The 21,798-nt window shown below is 40.5% G+C and overlaps 2 protein-coding genes across 13 annotated transcripts in view; one reads left to right on the top strand and one right to left on the bottom strand.

Annotated features, from left to right (window-relative positions):
* The window catches only part of lg11h12orf29 (linkage group 11 C12orf29 homolog), a 20,223-nt gene extending 13,325 nt beyond the window's left edge, over positions 1–6,898 (top strand). Inside the window, exons 2-8 of one of the 3 annotated variants that reach the window (XR_005233745.1) lie at positions 1,522–1,639; positions 1,782–1,877; positions 1,988–2,104; positions 2,262–2,459; positions 3,720–3,889; positions 3,995–4,317; positions 6,127–6,898. Coding sequence is in view for 2 of the 3 variants with exons in the window: in XM_017438446.3 (XP_017293935.1) it covers positions 1,522–1,639; positions 1,782–1,877; positions 1,988–2,104; positions 2,262–2,459; positions 3,720–3,889; positions 3,995–4,180 (885 nt within the window). In the remaining variant the exon portion in view is untranslated. Of the gene's footprint in view, positions 1–1,521; positions 1,640–1,781; positions 1,878–1,987; positions 2,105–2,261; positions 2,460–3,719; positions 3,890–3,994 lie in introns of all 3 variants that reach the window. The other 2 variants (XM_017438446.3, XM_017438445.3) reach the window with 2 other exon arrangements.
* cep290 (centrosomal protein 290) overlaps positions 4,903–21,798 on the bottom strand; it is an 82,447-nt gene continuing 65,551 nt past the window's right edge. For 5 of the 10 annotated variants that reach the window (XM_017438437.3, XM_017438439.3, XM_017438440.3 and 2 more), the window contains 15 exons: positions 19,342–19,563; positions 18,677–18,799; positions 16,671–16,813; positions 16,319–16,474; positions 13,609–13,732; positions 11,006–11,782; positions 10,575–10,709; positions 9,633–9,719; positions 9,301–9,465; positions 9,089–9,211; positions 8,824–8,993; positions 8,568–8,709; positions 6,966–7,039; positions 5,473–5,549; positions 4,903–5,385 (listed from right to left, as the gene is read on the bottom strand). In XM_017438437.3, coding sequence (XP_017293926.1) covers positions 5,141–5,385; positions 5,473–5,549; positions 6,966–7,039; positions 8,568–8,709; positions 8,824–8,993; positions 9,089–9,211; positions 9,301–9,465; positions 9,633–9,719; positions 10,575–10,709; positions 11,006–11,782; positions 13,609–13,732; positions 16,319–16,474; positions 16,671–16,813; positions 18,677–18,799; positions 19,342–19,563 — 2,763 coding nt within the window. In that variant the 3' untranslated portion in view covers positions 4,903–5,140. Of the gene's footprint in view, positions 5,399–5,472; positions 5,550–5,769; positions 5,903–6,965; positions 7,040–8,567; positions 8,710–8,823; positions 8,994–9,088; positions 9,212–9,300; positions 9,466–9,632; positions 9,720–10,574; positions 10,710–11,005; positions 11,783–13,608; positions 13,733–16,318; positions 16,475–16,670; positions 16,814–18,676; positions 18,800–19,341; positions 19,564–21,798 lie in introns of those variants that run through there. The other 5 variants (XM_017438442.3, XM_017438444.3, XM_017438443.3 and 2 more) reach the window with 3 other exon arrangements.

The following is a 21,798-nucleotide window of genomic DNA, read 5'->3' as shown; positions in this document are numbered from 1 at the left end:
TATATATATATATATATATATATATGTATATGTGTGTATATAATAAACACTCCACTTGATAATCACTAGAATAAATAGTTTTCAATAATGGTGTGGAGAGGATGGCTGTAAGGGGAGAAGGGAGGCCATATAAAAAAAAAAAAAGAAAAAAAAAAGCAAAATATCTCAAACTTCTGGACAATGTCTAGTTAAACCTTCACAAAGTAGACATTAGGTTTACATCAACAACTGATCAGCTCTTGGAGGCAGCCCATTTCAAGATGGCTGCCACAGCTAATCAGCATTAGCCAACACAAAAATGGCTCACTCAGATGGTTTTACAGTTACCGAGCTAAAGTTTGATGTGGTAGTTGCTGAGAGTCATTCACAGCACATACTGAGCAGGACATTTCTTGGTATGATGTGAGAAGTTGTTTTCAGGGTTTGACCAAAATGGCTGCAACTCCATCATTTCTTGACATAAGATCAGAAAAGAAAAGCAGTGGGCCTTATGCTCTCATTTTAGGTCTGGAATTTTTTATTTTACACACTGTAGACAAAAGAAGCTTGCAAGTCTCTCTGTCATCCATCCATCCATCTTCCACTGCTTAACCGTGGGCGGGTCGTGGAGGCAACAGCTCTAGAAGAGAAACCCAGACCTCCCTCTCCCCAGTGACACTCTCCAGCTCCTGTTGGGGGACCTCAAGGTGTTCCCAGGCCAGAGAGGATGCATAATCCCGCCAGCGAGATCTAGGGCTGCCCCGAGGTCTCTTTCCAGAGGGACATGCCTGAAAAACCTCCAAAGGGAGGTGTCCAGGAGGCATCCTAATCAGATGAATAAACCACTTCAACTGACTCCTTTATATATGAAGGAGTTCTACTCTGAGCTTCCCCCAGATGATGGAGCTCCTCATCTTAAATCTAAGGCTGAGCCCGGCCACCCTACGAAGGAAGCTGATATTAGCTGCTTGTATCCAGGATCTTGTTCTTTCTGTCATGATTCAAACCTCATGACCATAAGTGAGGGTTGGAAAGTAGATGGACCAGGACATTGAATTTTGTCTTTCGACTCAACTCTTTTTTTTTTTTTTTTTTCTTTTTCTCCACAACCAATCAAAGCAATACCCTCATTACTGAAGACGAGGCCCCGACCCGTCGATCCATCTCCCGCTCTGTTCGACCATTACTCGTGAACAAGACTCCCAGATACTTGTACTCCTCCACGTGAGGCAGAGACTCACCCCCGACCCGGAGGGAACCATGGCCTCGAACTTCGAGGAGCTGACTCTCATCCAAACCGATCCTTTAAACAGTCTGGTTATTTTTCTCACCTACTGGTTGACAAAGTGAAGATAATCTGCCAATTCAGGGACAAAAGAACTATTGTGGGGATACTATTTTTACTAAATGAGTACAATTACCTATTAATACAATTTGCTTAGTGCTAATAGGAAATGTTCTGAAACAAACACAAAATCAGACATATATCTTAGGTTCAAATGTTCAAATAACTTTTGTTTGTCTTTTTATTTTTTTCTTCAGCAATTTCAGGTTGTTGCCACAGAGAATGTGAACCCTGTTGCTGTGGAAGCTAACATCGACTGTGCGCTTGCCACAGAGAAACTGGATGGGACCTGCTGCTACGTTAGCCTTTATCAAGGTGAGCACATCTCACGGTCATGTCTCTCTCTGCTAGAAGCTTGTTTTTTTTTTTTGAAGAAGAAGCTTTAGGTCAGTGGGAGAACATGGACTATTTGGGCGTGGGAATTTAAAGCACATCTGAATCGATCGCTTTCCTTCAGGTCAACCGTACCTGTGGGCCAGACTCGACAGGAAACCCAACAAGTCTGCGGAAAAGAGGTTCAAGAAGCACCAGCATTCTCACAAAAGCTGTAAAGGTAATCATCGCTGTAGTTAATTGAAAAGCTCTAACCTTGTAAGAGCTGCGTGCTGGATGTATTCCCGACAGCTGCCAGCTTGTTTATTCATTGTTCACCTTCTGGTTCAGATTTCACGTGGAACATAGAGGAAGACTTTAAAACGGTGCCGGAGGCGTGGATTCCAGCTCACAGAGTCAAACACCACGACGGCCATCCCATACCTGATGAAAACGGACATATTCCAGGTCGGATTCAATTTTCGGACTCTTTATTTTTTATTTTTGCTTATTTGTAAAGTTGTGGGATTACACCGCTGTGCTCGGATAAGCAGCCAGCATCTTCTCCCACATGGAAACCATCAGCGGGGTGGAAAACACCGCTTCTGTTCTCGTAAAACTGCAGGCTGGGTTCCAGTGGAGAAGAGCAACAAGCAGTACTGCTGGCATGCCTCTGTGGTGGATTACGAAGTCGGGGCAGCTCTTGTTCTCAGGCCCAGCTCTGGCGGAGGAGACGCGCTGGAAATCACAGCCGTCCCGTTGGCCGAGCTCCAGGAACAAACACTGGAGCTCATCGGAACCAATGTCAACGGAAACCCGTACGGTAAATTCATCTGGACTTTGTTGCTTCAGATGTGACAACCTGCTGGTCTTACACAAAGATAATCATTACAAAAAGTAGGATTTGGATCTAGACTTAATTGTACTTTGATTTTCTGTTTTAAATGAGTGCAAAATCCTTATAAAATTCCGACATTTTAATGTGGGGTTTTGTGAAAAGGTTATGAACAGTTAATATCTTACCTGTTGTATATAACTCTTTGAACTAGAAGTATAAACAAGGCTACAGGTGCCACTCAAACACTTGTTCCAGTTGATCCATGAGCTAGAAAAAAAACTGAATAAAGATCATTCTCTTGATTGTTCTGAAATATGGAGGCTCACAACATGCCTTACAGTTTTAATTAAAGAAATGGTTGTATAGGTCAACAGAAAAACATAACTTTTTTACTTTTAGTCCACGTCATTGCTTGTGGAAATGTATTTGAATTCATCTCCATTGAAAATGTTATAGCCAGATTACTAAAGTGGTTTACAAAATATGTAGGTACGACTAAAGAAATGGACAATATTACAAAATTATATTTGCATAAAACAAAAAACAAAATGGATAACTTCCAGCACATGAACAGGAAGAGACCTGGGACTTCTGGGTCTTCAGAGCTGGGTGTTGAGTCTGTATGTATATAATTGCTTTGAATGAGCTCATTTTCTGATAAGAATGACACAGCTAACAACAAAGTGGATTGTTGCAGTCTTAAAAAAAAAAAAAGCTCTGACTTAAAAAATTTCACAGCGGTTCATGCCAACATTATTATACAGACTTTACATCGCTGTCAGTTTTGTATTCTAGTTATCTGGGCAAAAAATAATATAAAATTCCTGCCAGACGGGCCCTCAGGCTGCACCTTAAGTGCCACAGCTAGCTGCTGCTGCTGGCATTTATGCTTGCAAAGAACCACAGATTCCCATGTTAGAAACTGTATTAAAAAATTTGATAGTTGTCAATAAAATGATGTAAACTCTGTTTCTCCAAACTGAGGTTGTTCTAAGAGTTATCTTCAACAGGCAAGATATTAATTGTTTATAACCTTTCCATAGAACCCCATTTCAAAATGGCCAAAATATAATTTTAAGTTTTATAATAGAAAAAAACATATATTTGAGAATAGTCCTTATGGCATTAAACAGACAGAAGCAGTAAAAAAATGTAAATCAAGACAGTTTTTTTATATTTCTCAAAGCAGATGTCTTCCCTGATCATCACCCTTTTAACTCTAGTTGTGTATCTTTGTCCCTGCAGGGCTGGGGAGTAAGAAGCAGCCTGTCCACTGCCTGGTACCACATGGAATCATTCCCATCCAAAACCCCCTTCCTGTGGACTTCCAGCAGCTGTGCTCCTGGTTCCAGGAGAGCCCAGAGGGCCGAGTAGAGGGCATCGTGTGGCACTGCAACGACGGCACTCTCATTAAGGTGGCATGACTCCAAATACAGCATTTAAGCAGCTCAAGCTTCTTATAACAGAACAGTTTGACACATTCATGGGAAGGTTCAGTTGTCTGACTTTGCTGTTTGCAGGTTCATCGTCATCACCTGGGTCTCCGGTGGCCCGATGGGGACACGTGCCTTGCCAACAGACCTGTGGTGATCCGTGTCGACGGGACAGGCGTTGCCTACAGCAACAGCAAGAGCTTGTTCACGTCCTTTTTTACACTGAACGGACACTGCTTCAGTCGGCTTCAGGATGTGCAGTTTGAGTCATAAACACAAGCAGAGACGACGACGAGGCTCGTTTTTTACGACCAAATCCCTGTGAGGATCCCGCCAGATGTCTGCACCGCTGATTAATAATTCTAAAAACAATGGTTGTTTAAGAAACAGATTCATCTGACAGTCTAAGAGTGAGTTATTGTACTGAAAGAGGTAAAACGTCTTACAGGGGAAAGTTAATTTAAACAGATATTTTGAAGTGGGGATGATTCAGTGGAAAAGTTAAACAATATTTGCTATAATACAGTTCACATGGAAACACAAGTTTTCCCCCCAAAAAATCAGCTTCAGAGCCGTGTCAGGACTGTACGTGGCACTGTAACGCTGCCATGAAAATACACCAAAAACAGGAAACAAGGCGTGGGCTTAAAGCCTGCATGCTGGGTACAAACTGTAAACCTGAAACTTAAAGGTTTCTCCTCCTTTCAGGTCTTGTTCTTGTTTGTTGTGAGCCAAGTATGTTGGCTGCATTTAGACCAGCTGTTAGCTCATCAGCTCTGTCAGACTGAGGTCGTTCAAAGAGCCATCTACCACAGTCATTACCTGTTCATTACGGCTGAAATATCCCGTTAAAGGCACAACAGTTTCTAACTCGTTTGGGGAAAAAATGTGTACAACTTTATTCTGAAGGTTATTCCCCAACTGTGCACTAAACACACTGTAAATACTGTAAATTTGAGCAAAGAATAAAAGGAAGAAAATATTTGACAATTTCAGATGGTTTAAAAACTACTTTATTGGCAAAACTAAGAAAATAAATATGCTACTTAAGTTACTTTGCAGAGTTGACATTTTAGTATAATAAAAAAGACCTGCTGTAGAAAACTAAAAACTAAACTTGTACCATTATTTCTTTCTTTTTGACCCCTTTGACAACAACTATTACTTCAAACTGCTTTAATGTGCCAGACGAACATCAGACAGTATTTTTACTATTTGTTGCTAAACCCTGAGTTAGCTGATGGACACGCTGGGCATTTCGGCCTCCACACCAAACTGATGGCACACCTTCTTCAGCTGCTCCTCCAGCAGGATGTTTTTCTTCACCTCTAAGTTGTAGTTGTATTTCAAGTCCTCGAGCTCTTCGAAAAATGTCGGGTCAAAGTTTCCCAGCTCCCTTTTCAGCTTCCTGACCTCCGTTTGAAGTTTGCTTTTCTCCGTTTCAGCTGCCTGCAGGAGGTCTTTCAGCTTCCTGTAATCTGATTACAAAACCTAAAATTACTGGTATGCGCGCCAAACAGTTCTTACAGCTTTGTGCTCAAGACAAAAATGAAATAAACTCTCACCAAGTTCAGAAGATGCTTCATGTTGCTCACCAGAGCCATCCAGCTTCCGTTTCAGCTCCACGTCCCGATTCTCTGGTCTTTAAACAAGTAAACTTTAGTCACATGATCCACACCAAACGTGTTTGCTGTTCTGTATCTATCAGCCACTCTGACCGAAGCATCAGATGTCAACTGCTTTAGTTTGCTTTACAAACCAGCTGAAACACTCAGGATTGGTTAGTTAGCTTGTCATCTGAATGAGAAATGGCAAAGTTATAGCCGTTTTGGTCAAACCTTGACCATATTGAGATACGTTACCCTTCTGGGTATGCGTAGAGGATGACCCTCAGTGATTACCATATCACGTTTCAGCTCAGTATCTGTAGAATTGACTGAGTTGCAGCCAATATGTTGTTGAGTTCTTTCAGTGGCGGGCGATTAAAAATGAGATCTAAAAAGAGAGGATATACTTGCACTATTATGTTATTATCATTACATTGGTTTAAAACAGCCTCCAAACAATATTATCGTTTATCGCAATAATTTCTGAGACAATCGTCCAGCCAAATTTGTTATTGTGTCAGGCCTAAGCTTAATGTGACTGAAATAAAGAAACTTCAACTGAAAGGGCTTTACAAACACTACATTAACTTTTCTGTCCATGCTTATCTGTAGTCACGGCACAGACGCAACAAGTTCAGGAGGGAAAACCTTCCCCTCTCCAGCCGCTCCTGGGGGTTCCCAAGGTGTTCCCAGGCCGGAGAGGATACATAACTCCTCCAGTCAGTGGGACGTGCCTGGAAAACATCTATAGAGAGGTGTCCTGGACACCCAAACCATCTCAGCTGATTCCTTTCTCTCCCCCGAGCTCCCCTTGGATGACAGAGCTCCTCACCTGATCCTCAGGCTGAACCTGGACGTCTTCAACACTAAACCTCGCAAAACCACAAAACCTGACCTGGGACTGTGTGAAAGCCATTAAAGATCTCAGAATACCTGTTCAGTCAGGTAATATCCCACCTCTCAAGACCCATTTAAACTTTGAATACAACGGAGCTACTTGTTTTGCTAAAATCCCATTGATGTCTACGGGGAAATTTTGAGCAGTTTTGTTTTTTGTGTGTGAATTCTGTTCATGCTGAATGATGAACTGCTACAAAAAGTCAAAGCACAATTTACCCTAACTGAGCCACGTGTTTTGTCGTCTGTATCGTTTCGCTTTTTCTAAAGCTGCAGGAGAGCCAGAGAATTAAAAATTGTGACAGAAATGGAAGAATAATTAGCATGTACTGATGTGTGCCTTAGTTAGATTGCATTGGAGTTTCTTATGTTTAAGTCTGTGAAAATTAAACTTTTCTTCTTAAAAGTGCAGTGCAATTGTTGTAAAACCTCAATTAAAGCTCGTCGGTGCTTCATTTCAGAACTATAGGGCTCAATTGAATAAATCCAGCTGTGTAACAAAAAATGATCTTAACCAACCTTAATGTTTCTGTATTATTGTTTCTATGACATACCTGACTGCCTGAAAGTCCTCGGAGAGTCCTGAAGCAGTCTTTGTAGCTGCAGGAAACCGTTTTAACATGTCGACCTAAGAAAAAATAAATGTTACTTGTAGAGATAATTTATTTTAGAGCACTTAAAAAAACTAGATGCCTGTCAGTCACTGACACAAACTGTACAACAAGACAACAGATAGCCAATAAGATAAGATTTTTGTTAAAGTGCTAATCAGGATTTATTATGCCAAAGTTCATTAATTGTTCAGTTTACTTAGTTTATGTAGCAACAATGACGATGTAATACTGTAGTAGTACTACAATCAATATTTTTTGAAAACTAAATTTTGATACAGTTTCGTAAATTTATTAAAAATAAACAAAAAACTTTCATAAGACCGTAGCATGAGGGTGTAACGTAACAAAATTGCAAAAAGTCAAGGGGCTCTCTGTACCTTCTGAAGCTGCCGTATCGAGACAAAACTTATGAAAACAGAAGAGCAGAAAATCCATCTGACATCAGAGCAAACCTTGTTCAGTAAAACAAAACCTGAAAGTGCGAGGCAGCCGTTAAAGCTCGTTTTGTTGTTGCAGAAGAAATAAATCGGACAGATTGTTGACTGAAGAATAAAAAGCCCCAGAGGCATGTTGGTCGAGTCAAGCAAACGCTTTGATCAGAGGTTTTGAGTTGTTTGAGAAAACTTTCGGCCAAACTGTGTTTCCATGTGCATATCTAACAATTAATATTAATAATAATATACAAACTTATTACACTTAGTGCTGATTTTATTTTGGGAGTTGCTGATTCTGAAACCCAGAAAATTTATTTTGATCTTCTAAACAATTTGTTTGATATTGATGTGAAAAGAGCACCTATAAATGTCCAAACTGAGTCAAAAAATAAACTGAAGGCAAAGTCTGTGTGTGTGTGTGTGTGTGTGTGTGCGCGCGCTCCACAAATTATGCTTCAGTTCTGCATAAATAGTCTCTGCATTAGGAAGCACCTACACCTGCATGAGAAACGTTCCTCTAATAAAAGTGAATAAAATATCCCAGGATTCCTGTGGCTTGGGTTCATCAGAGTAATGAAGGGTGCGACACATTTTATGTTTCCTTATTGTTGTTTTCTCTGCTATTTTTAAGAAGAAAGACTGGGTTTTCATTCAAGGCTACTTTTTGGCTGTTTTGATTAGGATTAAATGCTTTCATTAGAAATAAAAATTTTAAATCTGCTGACACAGAAAGGCACAATAATTATTACTAATGTGTCTTATTTACTCAGGCTTAAAACTACCATGTAGTAGAGCACAAAGCCATGAAAAAAAAGAGGAAAGAATGTGGGGAAAAAAGCAGCAAATTGTGACTTTAGCTAAAAAGAGGCTCAAAGTCGCTTATAATAAGCTGACAGCTGGCAGCTGTGTTTGCCATTTTTCCATGACACGTTTAGTGAAATAATTAAAACCAAAAGCCGCTTTAGCTGTTTCAGTCTAATGTTTTAAAAGTCTCATGTCATGAGGCCCAGCAGCGGTTAGGCTCTGCTCAACGCTCTCCCCAGATTAAAGAGGGAACGAGTCAGTTTCTGATCCTTGTTGTTGCTGTAATCTGCTGCTCGGCCCGTACCTGGTCTCGGAGTTGTTGGACTCGTGTCTGAGCTCCTTCCTCGCGCTCGTTCGCCTCTTTCAGCTGCCGTTTGAGCTCCGAGAGGCTGGAAGTCTTCTGGGAGACCTCGTTCTCCAACTCCTTCATCTTGTTCTCAAACATCCTGCACGGAAAAACCAAACGCGGGCTCACGCTCAGCTTGAAGATGACATCCAGGTCGTTGTAAGGCTTTCAAAGTTATCCTTTTAGCATCATTTATCTGGGAGGATTTGCTGACCTGGTTACAACAGAAGCCTTCCAGGTTTTGCTGTCTTTTCCTTCTGTGATCGGTTTGGACAGAGCTGCTCGCAGTTTCTGCCTGGTTTCTTCCAGCTCTGCCTCAAGTTTCTCGTTTGTCACTTCCAGACTTGTCTTGGTCACTCTCAGCCTCTCTGCTGCCTCCATTTCCTGTCAGAGTGAAACAAGGACTCAGATGAGACACAGGAATCAATGTGGTTTAAGACTGGAGACTTCAGAACATTAAGAAAATTTAGCTTCTGTACCCTTTTATACTCCTTGCGCAGACGTTCATTTTCAATCACTATCTTCTCCAGCCCTTTGGTTTTAGACTCGAGTTTCAGATTCAGCTCAGCTTCACTCTGACGTTTCAATAACTCAAAGTCAGCCTGGGGAAAACAAAACAAAACGTTTTCTGTTTTCTGTCGAAACACAACAGAACTGAATGTGAAGCAGAAGACGAGACGATGCTGGTAACCTTTAGTTTTTCATTTTCTTTTTCCAAAGCAGTGACTTTATCTTGATTTGCAGCAATGTTGGTTTTCTTCAGAGTCTCATTTTCCCTCTGCACCCTCTCCACCACCTTCTTCATCAGCCCAACAGTCTTCTCAAGCTCAGGTACTGTTTTACCACTGTGACCAGCCTGATGAGGAACACATTCAAACTCACTGGATGAACCTTAATGGAGTTGCTGTTCAAAATATTATGTATCAAAGACTTTAGTATCTCAAATGTTTTCCCTCAGATTCTTATTTCAGTGATTTCTCATAAAAATTTTTAAGAACATAAAACAATTTCAGCCTAACTCACTCCACGTATATGTGCCAGCGTTTTCTCTACGTCTGCTTTTTCCTTTTTCAGTGCAGCGCACATTTCTTTAAGATCTGCGACTTGATTCTGTGAAAACAAAAAGAACGGGGGAATTAAACATTCAAGGGTTGTTTTTAGACGAATTGTTATAATAAATGTGTCCGTTTTTATTAACTGTTTTTGAATGTTTGTCAAAAATGTTGATGGAAACCACAACTTTCAACGGTTTCTTTACTATAATACCTTCAGCTAGTGCACAGAGGCACTAATCATGGCAGCACAAGAGCAATAGAGGCCTGACAAACAGGTGATGGCTAACCAATCGAACATTGTGGTGATAGATGTAGCAGTCCCAAGCGACTGTAACATCAGGAAGAAGAAGCACAAGAAGCTGGAGAAATACAAAGGGCTGAACGAGGAAATAGAGAAGTTGTGGAGAGTCAAGGCCTCAGTAGTACCATTGTTATCGGAGCACTCGGTGCTGTGACCCCCAAACTGGAAGAAGAGCGCAGTCCTAGGAACAGCTAAGATACTGCATAGAACCCTCAAGCTCCCAGGTCTCTGGTAGAAGACTTGAGCTTGAAATGAAAGTGGAACTGCCCATGTGGAACAAAGAGGGCAAGATGGGTGTTTTGTATTTTTTTGTTTAATATATGAGCAGCGTGGATAGTAAATGGAACATACTGAGGTATGTTTATAGTAATATTTCAGCCATTTTGAAAAGGGATCATGAACATAAGAATAATGAACAAATAATATCCTGTCTGTTGTAAATAGCTGTTTGAATTGCCTCAGTAGATTTTATCACATCTACTTTTTTGTCGAACTCTTGTCAGCTACTGAGAAGATGGATATTGATTTGCTGAACTACTCCTTATAAACTCACCTTGAGTGGTGCTTGTGTTGCACCTCTGCTCGATTAGGGTTGTGTTTGGGTCATACCTTAAGTCTTGGTACGTCTTTATTGGTCTGCTCCAGCTGAAAGCGTAGCTCCAGATTCTCCGAGGCCAGCCTGAGGTTCTCTTTTGAAAGGTCCTGATCCCTCTGTGACGGAGTGCCGGTGCCTCGACCTGAGGTCTGAAGGACAGCAAACTCTCAGAACCACACACACAAGATGACAGACTATGAATAATTCACTGGGGGGGGAGGGGGGCTGCAGAGAACAAAGCCAGTTGTTTTCTCTTAAAGTTAGAGTTAAATGCGCTACGTACACACAGCCAATAAAAACCTTGAATCTGTGGGAGACAAAGCAGAGGAGTTAAACAGCAACTGTTAACACTAACGAGCTGTTTCATTGGGTATGGCAGACTCTGACAGATCTATTTCTATCACAGCACTACACTTCAGCACAGTGACTAACAAGCCTGCAGTACCTTCAGATATTTAAGAGATCTGCTTTTCCATTTCTCTGCTTTATTGTCCTTTATTGAAGTAGTAAACCTCTCAGGCTGATTGCTCTGTATGATCCTGGAATCCACACCTGGCTCCCCTGAGCAGGAATGTTCCTGATTCTCCTCCTCTGTCGCCTCCTTTCTCGTTTCCTCCTCTCCTTCTTTCAACTCCATCTGTTCCTCAGCCTTTTGTAGCAGCTCTGATATACCTCTAACATCATTATTATTATCTGTATCTTCAACATCTGAGTCGCAAACATGTCTATTCACTGTTTGACTCGTGTCATGGCCTGTAGCTGTCTCCGGTGCAGATTCTGTCCTCTCTGATGGATCATCCAGTTCGGCCTCACTACCTTTTGTGGTTTGTGGTTCTTGCTGGCCTCCAAGCACAATAATTTCAGGCCCGGCTGTCGTCTCTTCTGTACTTTCTAAATGTTTTGCTCCTGTTTGGATCTCCTCTTGTTTAACTTGGTCAGAAATCTCCTTTGCTACCGTGAATATGTCTGTTTTGCCAGCTGCGGTGTTTCCGTCAGCGTCAACATCCTCCGCTCCAACGAAGACGGGCCGAGTTTCTCCATCTGCCTGGCTGTGCATTGGCTCCCTCTGCTGGTCAAATATGTCCTCAGCAGCTTCGGGGCTCAGTGAGCGGCTGCGGGACTCAGCAGGTTGCGCTGCAGGGTTCACTTCACCTGACCCATCCTCAACATCAAAAGTGACAGAACAAATTCCCTTAAAAGCATGGGAGGAGATTTTTTTCCCCTTCAGAGGCGATAAATCAGATTAAATCCAGTGACGAAGGAAGAAAACAAGGAAAAGAGCACAGACTGATAAATACACAGGGCCTTCAAACACAGAGGTTCAGTCATATGTCTGCTATAAAATGGGAGAACCTGCCATGTTGGTAAAATTTAACACTCATTTTTAAGTCTTTAATGGAGGAAACATTAAAAACAACATAAATATATTCCCTTTTATTGACTTTGCTCTTGGACTCCAGTCCTTCAAAATAATCATTAGGTCATTGTTTCATTTAATTAGTCTTATATAGTTTAATAATTTTAATGATAAAATGTCAGGAAATTGTGTAAACTGTTTAATTTGACCATAAAAAGCAGGAAAAAAACAACTATTTTTATTGGTTGAAGCAATGAAAGTTTCTGATTAACTGAGATCTGGTTCTTGTTTTGCCTCAGCTTCTATTATTAAATGACATCCAAATGAGAAGGTGCAGTAAATGTTCACGTTTTAACGGTTTGTAATGATTGATGGCAGATAACATTTAACATTTAGAGAAAAGGTACTGTATGATCACACTCTTAATTCTAAGGTTTTATATATCAGGACAAAACAAAAATGATCTGATCTTTACCAGGTTCTAAAACTAGTTAAATCAAACTTCAGGTGCACAAAAACACACAACAGAATCCACCAAGTCATCAAAATGGAAAAGCTGTGTGTGATTAAGCAAGCCCAAGCAAGTCTACCTTCTTGAATTAAGAGGTTCTGTATCATCCAGGTGCTGCTGATCAGATGTATAGAATAACTGATCATCATCAGTGTGGCCACCTCCTATAAAAGCAGGAGTTTTGTCAGTTTGCTGCTCTGAAGCACACAGGTGTGCGTTAACACAATATCAAGAGGGAAAGACATCAGCAAGGACCTCAGGGAAGTAGCTGTTGCTGCCCATCAATCTGGGAAGGGTTAGAGGTCAATTACAAACAACTTGGAGTCCATCGCTCCAGAGAGAGAAAAATTATTCACAAATGAAAACATTTAACACAGCTGCCAATCGTTCTAGGAACTGACGTCCAGCAGATTAAGCAAATATGGGAGTGTGACCTTTGGAACAATGTTCTTTGGACAGATGAGACAAAGTAGACATGTTTCCCTATAATGCACAGCACTATGTGTGGAGAAAACCAAAAATGTGCATATCCGCACAAACACCTCATACAGCTGTCAGCACGGTGATGGAGAGGTGATGATTTGGGTTCGTTTTGCAGCCACAAGGCCTGGGCTCCTTAGAGTCACTGAGTCGACCACAAGCTCCTCTGTAGGCCAAAGGGTTCAGGAGTTAAATGTGAGTCCATCTGTCTGACAGCTGAAGCTCGGACCAAACTGGGTCATGATGCAACAGGACGATGATCCCAAACACAGCAGCTAATCTACAACAGAATGGCTAAAAAAGAAAAGAATCAAGGTGCTGCAGTGGTTCAGTCAAAGTCAAGACCTCAAAAACCTTTTCACAACCATGTGAGAGACTGATAAAGTCATAAAAACCACTACTGACAGTTAGGGGTTTCTACAAGCTGTTAAATCATGGGATGAACTTAGTTTTTTCACACACAGCTTCTCCAGTTTGGCTTTGTTTTTGTTTAATAAATAATGAGATAGTGGGGTCTGTTGTGTGTTTTGTTCACCTGAGGTTAGAGTTGAATAAGTTTAGAATCTGGTAAAGCTCAGATCATTATTGTTCTGTTCTGATACATAAAACCCTGGAACTGAAAGAATGAGGACCATTACTGAATACAAGGGAGTAATTTTCGTATTTAACTTTGGATCTACTAAAACAACTAGCCACTTACGGAGGGTCTTGAAGGAGACTCTTTGGATATCTGTCCTTCTAAGGAGAGGAGCCTCTTCTCCAGAAGGTGGTTCCGCAACATCAGATTCTCCATGGCGTCATCCCGAGGTACCGCTTGCTGCTGTCTGTGTGTTTCATAAGCAAAAAAAAAAAAAAGGTCTTGGTGTTTTAGCACATGCTTCTGACATTTGACATATATGTAGAATATTCCTGCTTAATAACCTGCTTGTGTGGTTTGAAATGTGGACATCTGAACTGTTTTTGCATTTGTAAATTTTGTGGTACTCTTACGGCTCTTATTGTATATATACAAATCTTGTTGTATGCTTGCATGGCTACTTTTACAACTAATTTATCTCCATACCACTACATCACATCAATAACTGTAAAATTTACTGGGTTATAGCCAATTTTGTGATGGCGAAAGTCTGTTATCAGTGGTGGCCAACTTGAACTGGGATTACTCCTGATGTTTATTATTGGTAGATGTCCATCCACTGATTACATTCTTAGAGCTTTATTAAAATCTATCCTGTGGTTTATGAGATATTTGACTTAACAAGACAGAAAAACACACCATCTTTCCCTTTTTTTAGCAGCGGGTGATCTTTTTCTTTCAGTTGTTCCCTCTTCAGGGGTCGCCACATCGAGTCATCCTCCTCCATCTTACTCTGTCCTCTGTCCTCACTCCAACTACCTCCATGTCCTCTCTAACTGCATCCATATATCTCCTCTTTGTCTTTTTCCTGGCAGCCGCATCTCTAACATCCTTCTACCAATATACCCACTGTCCCTCTGCACATGTCCAAACCATCTCAGTCTGACCTCTCTAACTTTATCTCCCAGTCCTTCAACCTGTGCTGGACCTCTGAGGACCTCATTCCTAATCCTATCCATCCTCGTCCCTCCCAAGGAGAACCTCAACATGTGATAAAATGTTAAAAAAATATTAGACTGCATTGAACCGTATCACATAAAACTGAACCCTATTGTTTAAAAAGTAATTGTGAATAGTCCAGAATAAATGCAATCCATCAAGAACAGCTACAAAAAATCATTACAAACCCTCATTACTTTAAAACATAAAGGCAAGTCAGGAAATCTTTGAATGTGTCCTCACAAAGAATCTACTCAATGCTATAATGTCATTAGGAACAAGACTGTGGAAAAGTTTTGAACAAATAATAATAATCTCACCTGTGGCAGAAAACTATTTCAACGACAAGCTGTAATGAAAACTGTATTATGAAATGCTTGTTGCCCTCCAACAGTGACTTGTGACGTCGCAAAGCAGAACGGGCAAAAAGCAGGATTCGGTGCGGTGTTTCCTGCTCCAATAGGTTCACACTCTGAAGAGGAAGCGAGCGCTACACCTGACTCGATTGCAACAATTTTACAATTAAACTCACAGGGGTGAGACAAAGTTCAGGAAAACAGTGATTTGTAACCTATTTTGTAACCTTAGCTGTGCTTATAAACGGGTTGTGAGGGTTTGCCCCTCCAGACAACTCTGTACTGTTGTACTGACTTGTCTCCTTGCTGAAGGTAAAATGAGCTTAACTGAATCCATCGACTCTGTCGTTATTTAAAGATTTCCTTAACACAAGTCCAAATGTAGCCAAGTCCAAACTGGTTGTGGTCAGATGGTTCAGTGGTGCCGGTGTAATGGCAGCCCCACTTCTGACAGTCTGCTCCAGGGCAGCTGTGGCTACAATGTAGCTTACCTCGATCAGAGTGTGGATGAATGGGTGAATGACTGAATGTTGTGTGAAGTCCTTTGGGGTCCTTTGACTAGATAAAGCGCTATACAAGTGCAGACCATTTACCACTTACCAAAGTGGACTGCGCAGTCTTGAAACAACTCCAATCTCCAAAATGTCATGTGAACACTAAATTATAAATGTTAACATGGTGTCAGTTTTGTTTTAAATAGTTGTTTTGGCAGAAATATACTTCAATTTATTGTGGAAATAACCCTAAAAAGGACCAGAAGTGTTACAACTCACTGCTGCTGCCACTACTTATGCAGGAATTACATGTCAATAACCTAAATTGCTAAGTTGATGGTTGTGTAAAGATTTATAAAATAGCTTCCACAGGAACCACTATGACATTTTAGAGATCTAATTTTAACTTGGCTCATCAGTCCTGTTGAATGTAAACACCATTTTTCCAAATTAAGGTAATTCAAAAAGCTAAAAGTGAGATATTAAATATTTGTAACTTTTCCACAGAACCCCACATCAAAATGACAAGAATGATTGTTGTTGATATGAGACACTTTGCTAGCAGCATACAATTACTGTAAAATGAAGGTAATCTTTGAGCAACATATCATCCCATCTGCACTTAACCAGATCACAATGCTGGACAATAATTTGCATTTCTGCTTGATAATAATATAAAACAGATTTCTAAGCTACTGCATGGGAGGAGCATTTAACTGGGACACAGAGTGGGGTGTCAAATTAGATGACACGATCTGTATTATTATTTCCAAAGCCTTATATCAGCTGAGGTAGTCTGAGATGAGCAGATGTGTAGACTTAAATAAGTGACTCAACAGGTCTTTAATCTGTCAGAGGAACGCCTACTAAACTATTACCGAAGCAAAAATGGAAACTTTAAGGAATGTAGGAAAGATAAAATGGTATTTACATTGATCGGGACATTTTGAATAGCTGTGAAGATTTTTGAAGGCTGACACATACTTTAAAGTTATGATCTGCGACTCCAGCTCTGAATTTTTCTTTATCAGCTCCTCTATCTCCCTCTCCATTTCAGTAGATCGCACCCCCGCCACTTGGTCTGCAGTCACGCCCCGAGTCTTCAGTTTTTTCTGAAGCGCAGCCTTTTCTTGCTCCTGTCTGCGAACACGGGAAAACACAGAAGGCAAGTGAATTTAAAACCTTACACAGCTCTTGTGACTTATGTGCAGCTTCCCCTAAGATTCCTTTGATTCCAAATGAGAAGAATGAGGATGAAGTAAATCAGTCATGAACAACATCAATGAGAAAATCTAAGAAAGCTGTGAAAACCAACTAATAAGATATATACACCGACCTGGCATAAAGGTCTTTAAGAGTCCCAAGTTGTTTTGACAAGGATTCATTATCTCGTTCTTTTTCCTTCAGCGAATTCTTCACTTTTTCCATCCTGGCTTGCCATTTTTTGCTTTCCTCCCATCGCACAATTTCTTCCTTATTCTTTAAGAAAAACAAGTTTTATGTCACTTGAACACATCAAATGGTAATAAATACTAACAGTCCAAGGCTGTAGGTCTTTGGTGTGTTGGGGGCCCTAAAGCCCATCTGCTGTTGGTTCAAGCTTTAAATGAAAGCTGCAGAGATTCATTGAAATAACAGAAGTTCTTCGTACAATATGCAACAACTGTGTCCAGATGTGGTAAGAGACACTCAGGATATAATAAAAAAACAACTTATTACATTCTTAATATTGATTTAATCGGTTGAAGAAACTATTTTATCCATGTGCTCATCCATCTAAATTCTTCTGCGTATCTGTGGTCAGGTTGCAGAGGCAATAGAAAACCTAGACATCCATTTCCTCCATTTCTCCAACCACACTCTCCAGCTCATCTTGAAGGATCCCAAGACATTCCCATGCCAGAAAGGATTAAAATATAATTCCTCTGGCAGACCCAAAACTTGCTGATTTCCTGGCAGATTTCCTCCCAGTGGATCAGGCTCAGAAAATCTTCAGAAGAAGGCTCCAGGAGGCATCCTAATCACATGTCCAAACCACCTATGTTGACTCCCTTCAATCTGAAGGTGCTGCAACTCGACTCTGAGGCCCCCCCCAGATGACAGAGATCCTCACCCTATGTAGGACTCCTATTTCATCTTATTGTTCTTTCGGTCACGATCCATACCTCATGATCATTGGTGAGAACTGTGGCCTCTGACTTAGAGGAGCTGACTCCCATCCCAGCTGCTTCATATCTGGCTGTGATCTGCCCCAGCACAGGTAAAAGGTCATGGCCTGAAGAGGCCAAGAAAACCACATCATTCTCAAAAAATAGAGATGAGACCCTGTAGTTCCCAAAGGAAGCACCTTCCTTTCCATGATAGCAAGAGCCTGACTCATGAGCAGCACAAACAGGATTGAAGACAAGGTGCAGGGAGCAGCGATGGCAAAGTCCAACCTGTTCTGGGAACGAGCCTGACCTTTTGTAAAAGATGCAAACAGCTCCTGCTTTGGTTATACAGGGACTATATACAGTGCCTAGCAAAAGTATTCACCCCCATTGGATGTTTTCTGCTTTTATTGCTGCTATAAATCAGTCATGATCACTATAAACTGGCCTTCTTTACAAAACATATTTTTTTAAAAAAACCTTAAGTGTCAAGGTGAAACTAAATTTCTACAGAGTAATGCCAATTCAATAAAAATATTTGATGTAAAATAAGTCGTTGAATAAATATTCAATGCCTTTAAAATGACTCTTTTAATTCAACTCAGAGAAAAGATTATTGAAAACTACAAGTCAGGGGAAACAGAAGGATTTCCAAGATCCTAAACATCCACAGGAGTTCTGTTAAATCCATCATCAAGAAATGGAAGGAATATGGGACGTGTGTAAATCTAACAAGAGCAGGCTGTCCTCACAGACTGAGTGAACGTGAAGAAGGAGAACCTGGGAGCTCTCTGAAGGAGGTCCAAGCTTCAGCAGGTGAGATGGTAGAGACTGAGCTACAACAGCTTCACCAGTCTGAGCCTTATCAGAAAGTGGCAAACAGAAAACCACCGCTGAAGAAAACTCAGATAACAAGAATAAGAAAATCCTCACCAATTTTACCTTTTCACAGGTATTTTGTATTGATAGACAGATATTGCAATGTGTCATTTTAGGGTTATCTAGCAATTCCATAATCACAGAACACCTGTATTGTTGCCGTATATTACTGACATTATTAGCTGTATTGTATTATATACCTTGTCTTTTTATTTATTTATTTTTTTGGGCCCCATACTTTTCTCCAAACACCAAAGTATAACAAAGCGTTTCTACTTTTGCTGATGGTTTTTCCACAAGAATGGCCCCCTACCTTTCCGTGATCCTCTTTGCCGTTTTTCACTTCGGCTCTTTTCTCCAAGTCGGACTCCAGCCTCCTGATCTTTCTCTGCAGATTCTCGATGGTGGGCCCTTTCCCAGGAGCCTCTGCTTGATTCTAGGCAACAAACACAAAGAGGTAGATTTTCATGTCAGCTCATTTTTACTCAGACTGCAGACAGACGATATTCCTAACGGCCTATTTCTGTTCATGCCTATGTGAGGAAAGATGCAATAAGTTAAATACATGAGATAAAGAAATAGTGTTGAGAAACATCTTAAAAGTAAATGCTACGCTAAGGTTTCTACAGGAATACCCAAATAATTAAATCAAATTCCAAATTCTTTAGAGTGCATATAGAAGTCCAGGAGACTGTGAGATATCACTCTTGATGCATTCCTCAGTCTTTATTTTTATTGGCTTTGGAGGAGCCTAATGGACTTTGCACGTCTTACTTCCCAATGTTTTATCGTCTGAATGTCTGCTTTGAGTCAGGACTCTGATCACTTCTCCACATGATGTGATGATACTGGCTGTCATGCGGCTGTTCTTGAATGCATCAATGCAGCTTGTGCCTTTACCAACAACAGTAATTACAACGGACTCCAGGCTAACATCTAACATAGCTCAAGTCAGTGAGTGCACTCGCAGATACAAACCTGCACGGCGCTGCTGAGCCTCTTCGCCTGCTGCTTGAGCTCTAGGATCTCTTGCTCTCGCTCCTCTTTTTCAAGCTGCAGTCGCTTTTGAGTTTTCTGGCACCTCTGGACGTCTTGGTTCAGTCTGTCGACTTCCTCTTTTAGGTTGTTCTCCCGAGTTCTAGACGCTTTGGCGGACTCCTTTGCAGCCTGAAGTTCTTCGCTGAGATCTTGCACTCGTGCCTTTGAAAAAGAGGTGCTTAGGATCTTTAACTGATTTAAAATTCTGTGGTTTTATTTTATGAACACTAATGCCATAAGTAGGTCTAAACAAATTAAAAGGCATCAAGACTGTTCTAATCAGTGTCCTGGATGATCTAATCATTTGTGGACAGCTGAAGTTACAAGTTTAAATACATTCATTACACTGATAAACAAAACATCAACTATATGTAGAAATAATGGACTCCATATGACATCCTGGAAGTTGAAGCCAGAAGGGGACCAGTGTCCCCCATAGGCTTGTCCCAGAACATTTTTTTAAGTCCAGTTCCCTCCATGTAAACAAACAGGACTATGCCTTCATTAAAAAATATAAATACACTTGAAATAATTTTCTTCAGGTGTTGACTCTTATTTACTCGTGTAGTTCTTACCTTGCTTTTGTATGTTCAAATAAAAAGTTTTCTAATATGTATGTTTCAATGAATTATTTGAGGATTAAAAAACAGTGTCATATTACACTGTGAGTGACATTTTGACAGCCTGCTAGCAAGATGGGAGGTCGGACTTTCATACTGAGAGAACTGCACAGACTCTGGCTCCAAGAATACAACATGGCAGCACCTGTAAACTGGACAATTTGGCTTAAATTTTGGACAACGGAAGTTAGTGGACTTGCTTAATTCATCCTTATTTATGTCTAAGACTGTGACTTTTTATAGAGTAATTCACAACAACAAAGTCAACCACTGCACACAGACCACCGGCTGTAAACTCCAGTCATCCAGCTAAGTCTAAGCATGCATTAAAAGTTAGAAAGGGTTTCACCCTGGATGTCTTGAGTGTTGACAGACCCGTTTATTTAATGTTTTTTCACATCTTAAAGCAATGCCTTATTTTTTTAAGCTGGCTGCTCAAATCCAGTTGCTTTTTTAAGATTGCTCTAAAAATCCATTTTGTTTTTTTAAACAAGCACATATTGCTTGTCATTCCAGCTGCCCCGGACAAAGAAACCAACATCTTCAGCTCCAGCTCCAGCGGCTGAGCAAAGAAAATAGCTCAAAGCGCTTTGTTATCCCGAGAAAAGTTATTATTAGCAAAGATTTTTTTCCAAGGCGCAACAGAAAGATCCTTTTTATCTTAACGATACAGAATCTGCACTGATTGACAACAAAATCACCAAATCCATACGGAGGTTTTCTGAACTACATTGTGGAAATAAAGAAGCTTGTAAAGTGGCGTGACTTAATACATACTGACACTATTATTATGAAACTCCACATTCAGAAGTTTGGACAAAAGCAATGTTCCTATAAATTTCCTATTTTAATACTATATACTTTTCCAGATTTAAATTTACAGATTTATTTGTGAATCTTTAAAAAATGCTTTGCATCTAAGTACAAACCTTTCTTGTAGATGTATAACACAGACTATATACAAAAGATGGCTAGAGGAAACAACTATGCGGAAAAAAAGTTGAGTTTTTTTACTTAATCACAGGTTTTAAGTGTTTTTTTTGATAAAACATGAAGCCTTTCCTAGAGACAGAATTTTTTATTACTTTATTCAAAGTCACACCACAATTACGATGCCTTTAATATAGCGTTTCTCAACGGGGGCCAAACTGCCCCCTGGGGGGCGTTGAGAGGATGACGGGGGGCGCTGGCAGCAATATTTTCAAAAAGGGGGCGTTGATATTCTTTTGGGGGGCGTTTGCTTGAAGGTAAAGTTTACACCAAAGATTCACAACAATATAAGTTTAAACTTTGAACTACTATATTGTGGCCTAAAACATTAAAACCGTTACAGAACTGCAGCTGTATCGATGATGTTTCTTTTCGGCGCAGCTCCGTGCTGCCTTCAGGAGAACGGGACATCAGATTATCGTTTTTATAATTTGTCCCACATGGCAGTTACTTTGTAAACTTTGAGAAAGGAACGCTCTCTTTAGTGATATTACCCTTGCAATTATTTATTTCTCTTACATGGGTTAATTTCTCTGAAGGATACACTGTGAGCGCATTGTTATCGCAGTGGTTAAACATTTACAAGAGCAATATTCTGTTTTCGGACTTTCCCTGAAAGTGTCCAGCATCCAGACGCACATTAATTCCTTTCTGGACAAGATGCTTTGTTGACATGACTGCGGAACACAAACCAACATTTTTTTTTTACCAAAAAATAAAAAATAAAATAAATATTCTAAAACCAGAGACCTACGGCTTGATAAGTGGATCACAGCAGCTGCATCAG

Source organism: Kryptolebias marmoratus, linkage group LG11, assembly GCF_001649575.2.
Source record: "Kryptolebias marmoratus isolate JLee-2015 linkage group LG11, ASM164957v2, whole genome shotgun sequence".
NCBI lineage: Eukaryota > Metazoa > Chordata > Actinopteri > Cyprinodontiformes > Rivulidae > Kryptolebias > Kryptolebias marmoratus.
The sequence above is the reverse complement of the archived record's forward strand: the minus strand, read 5'-3'. Positions and strand labels throughout refer to the sequence as shown.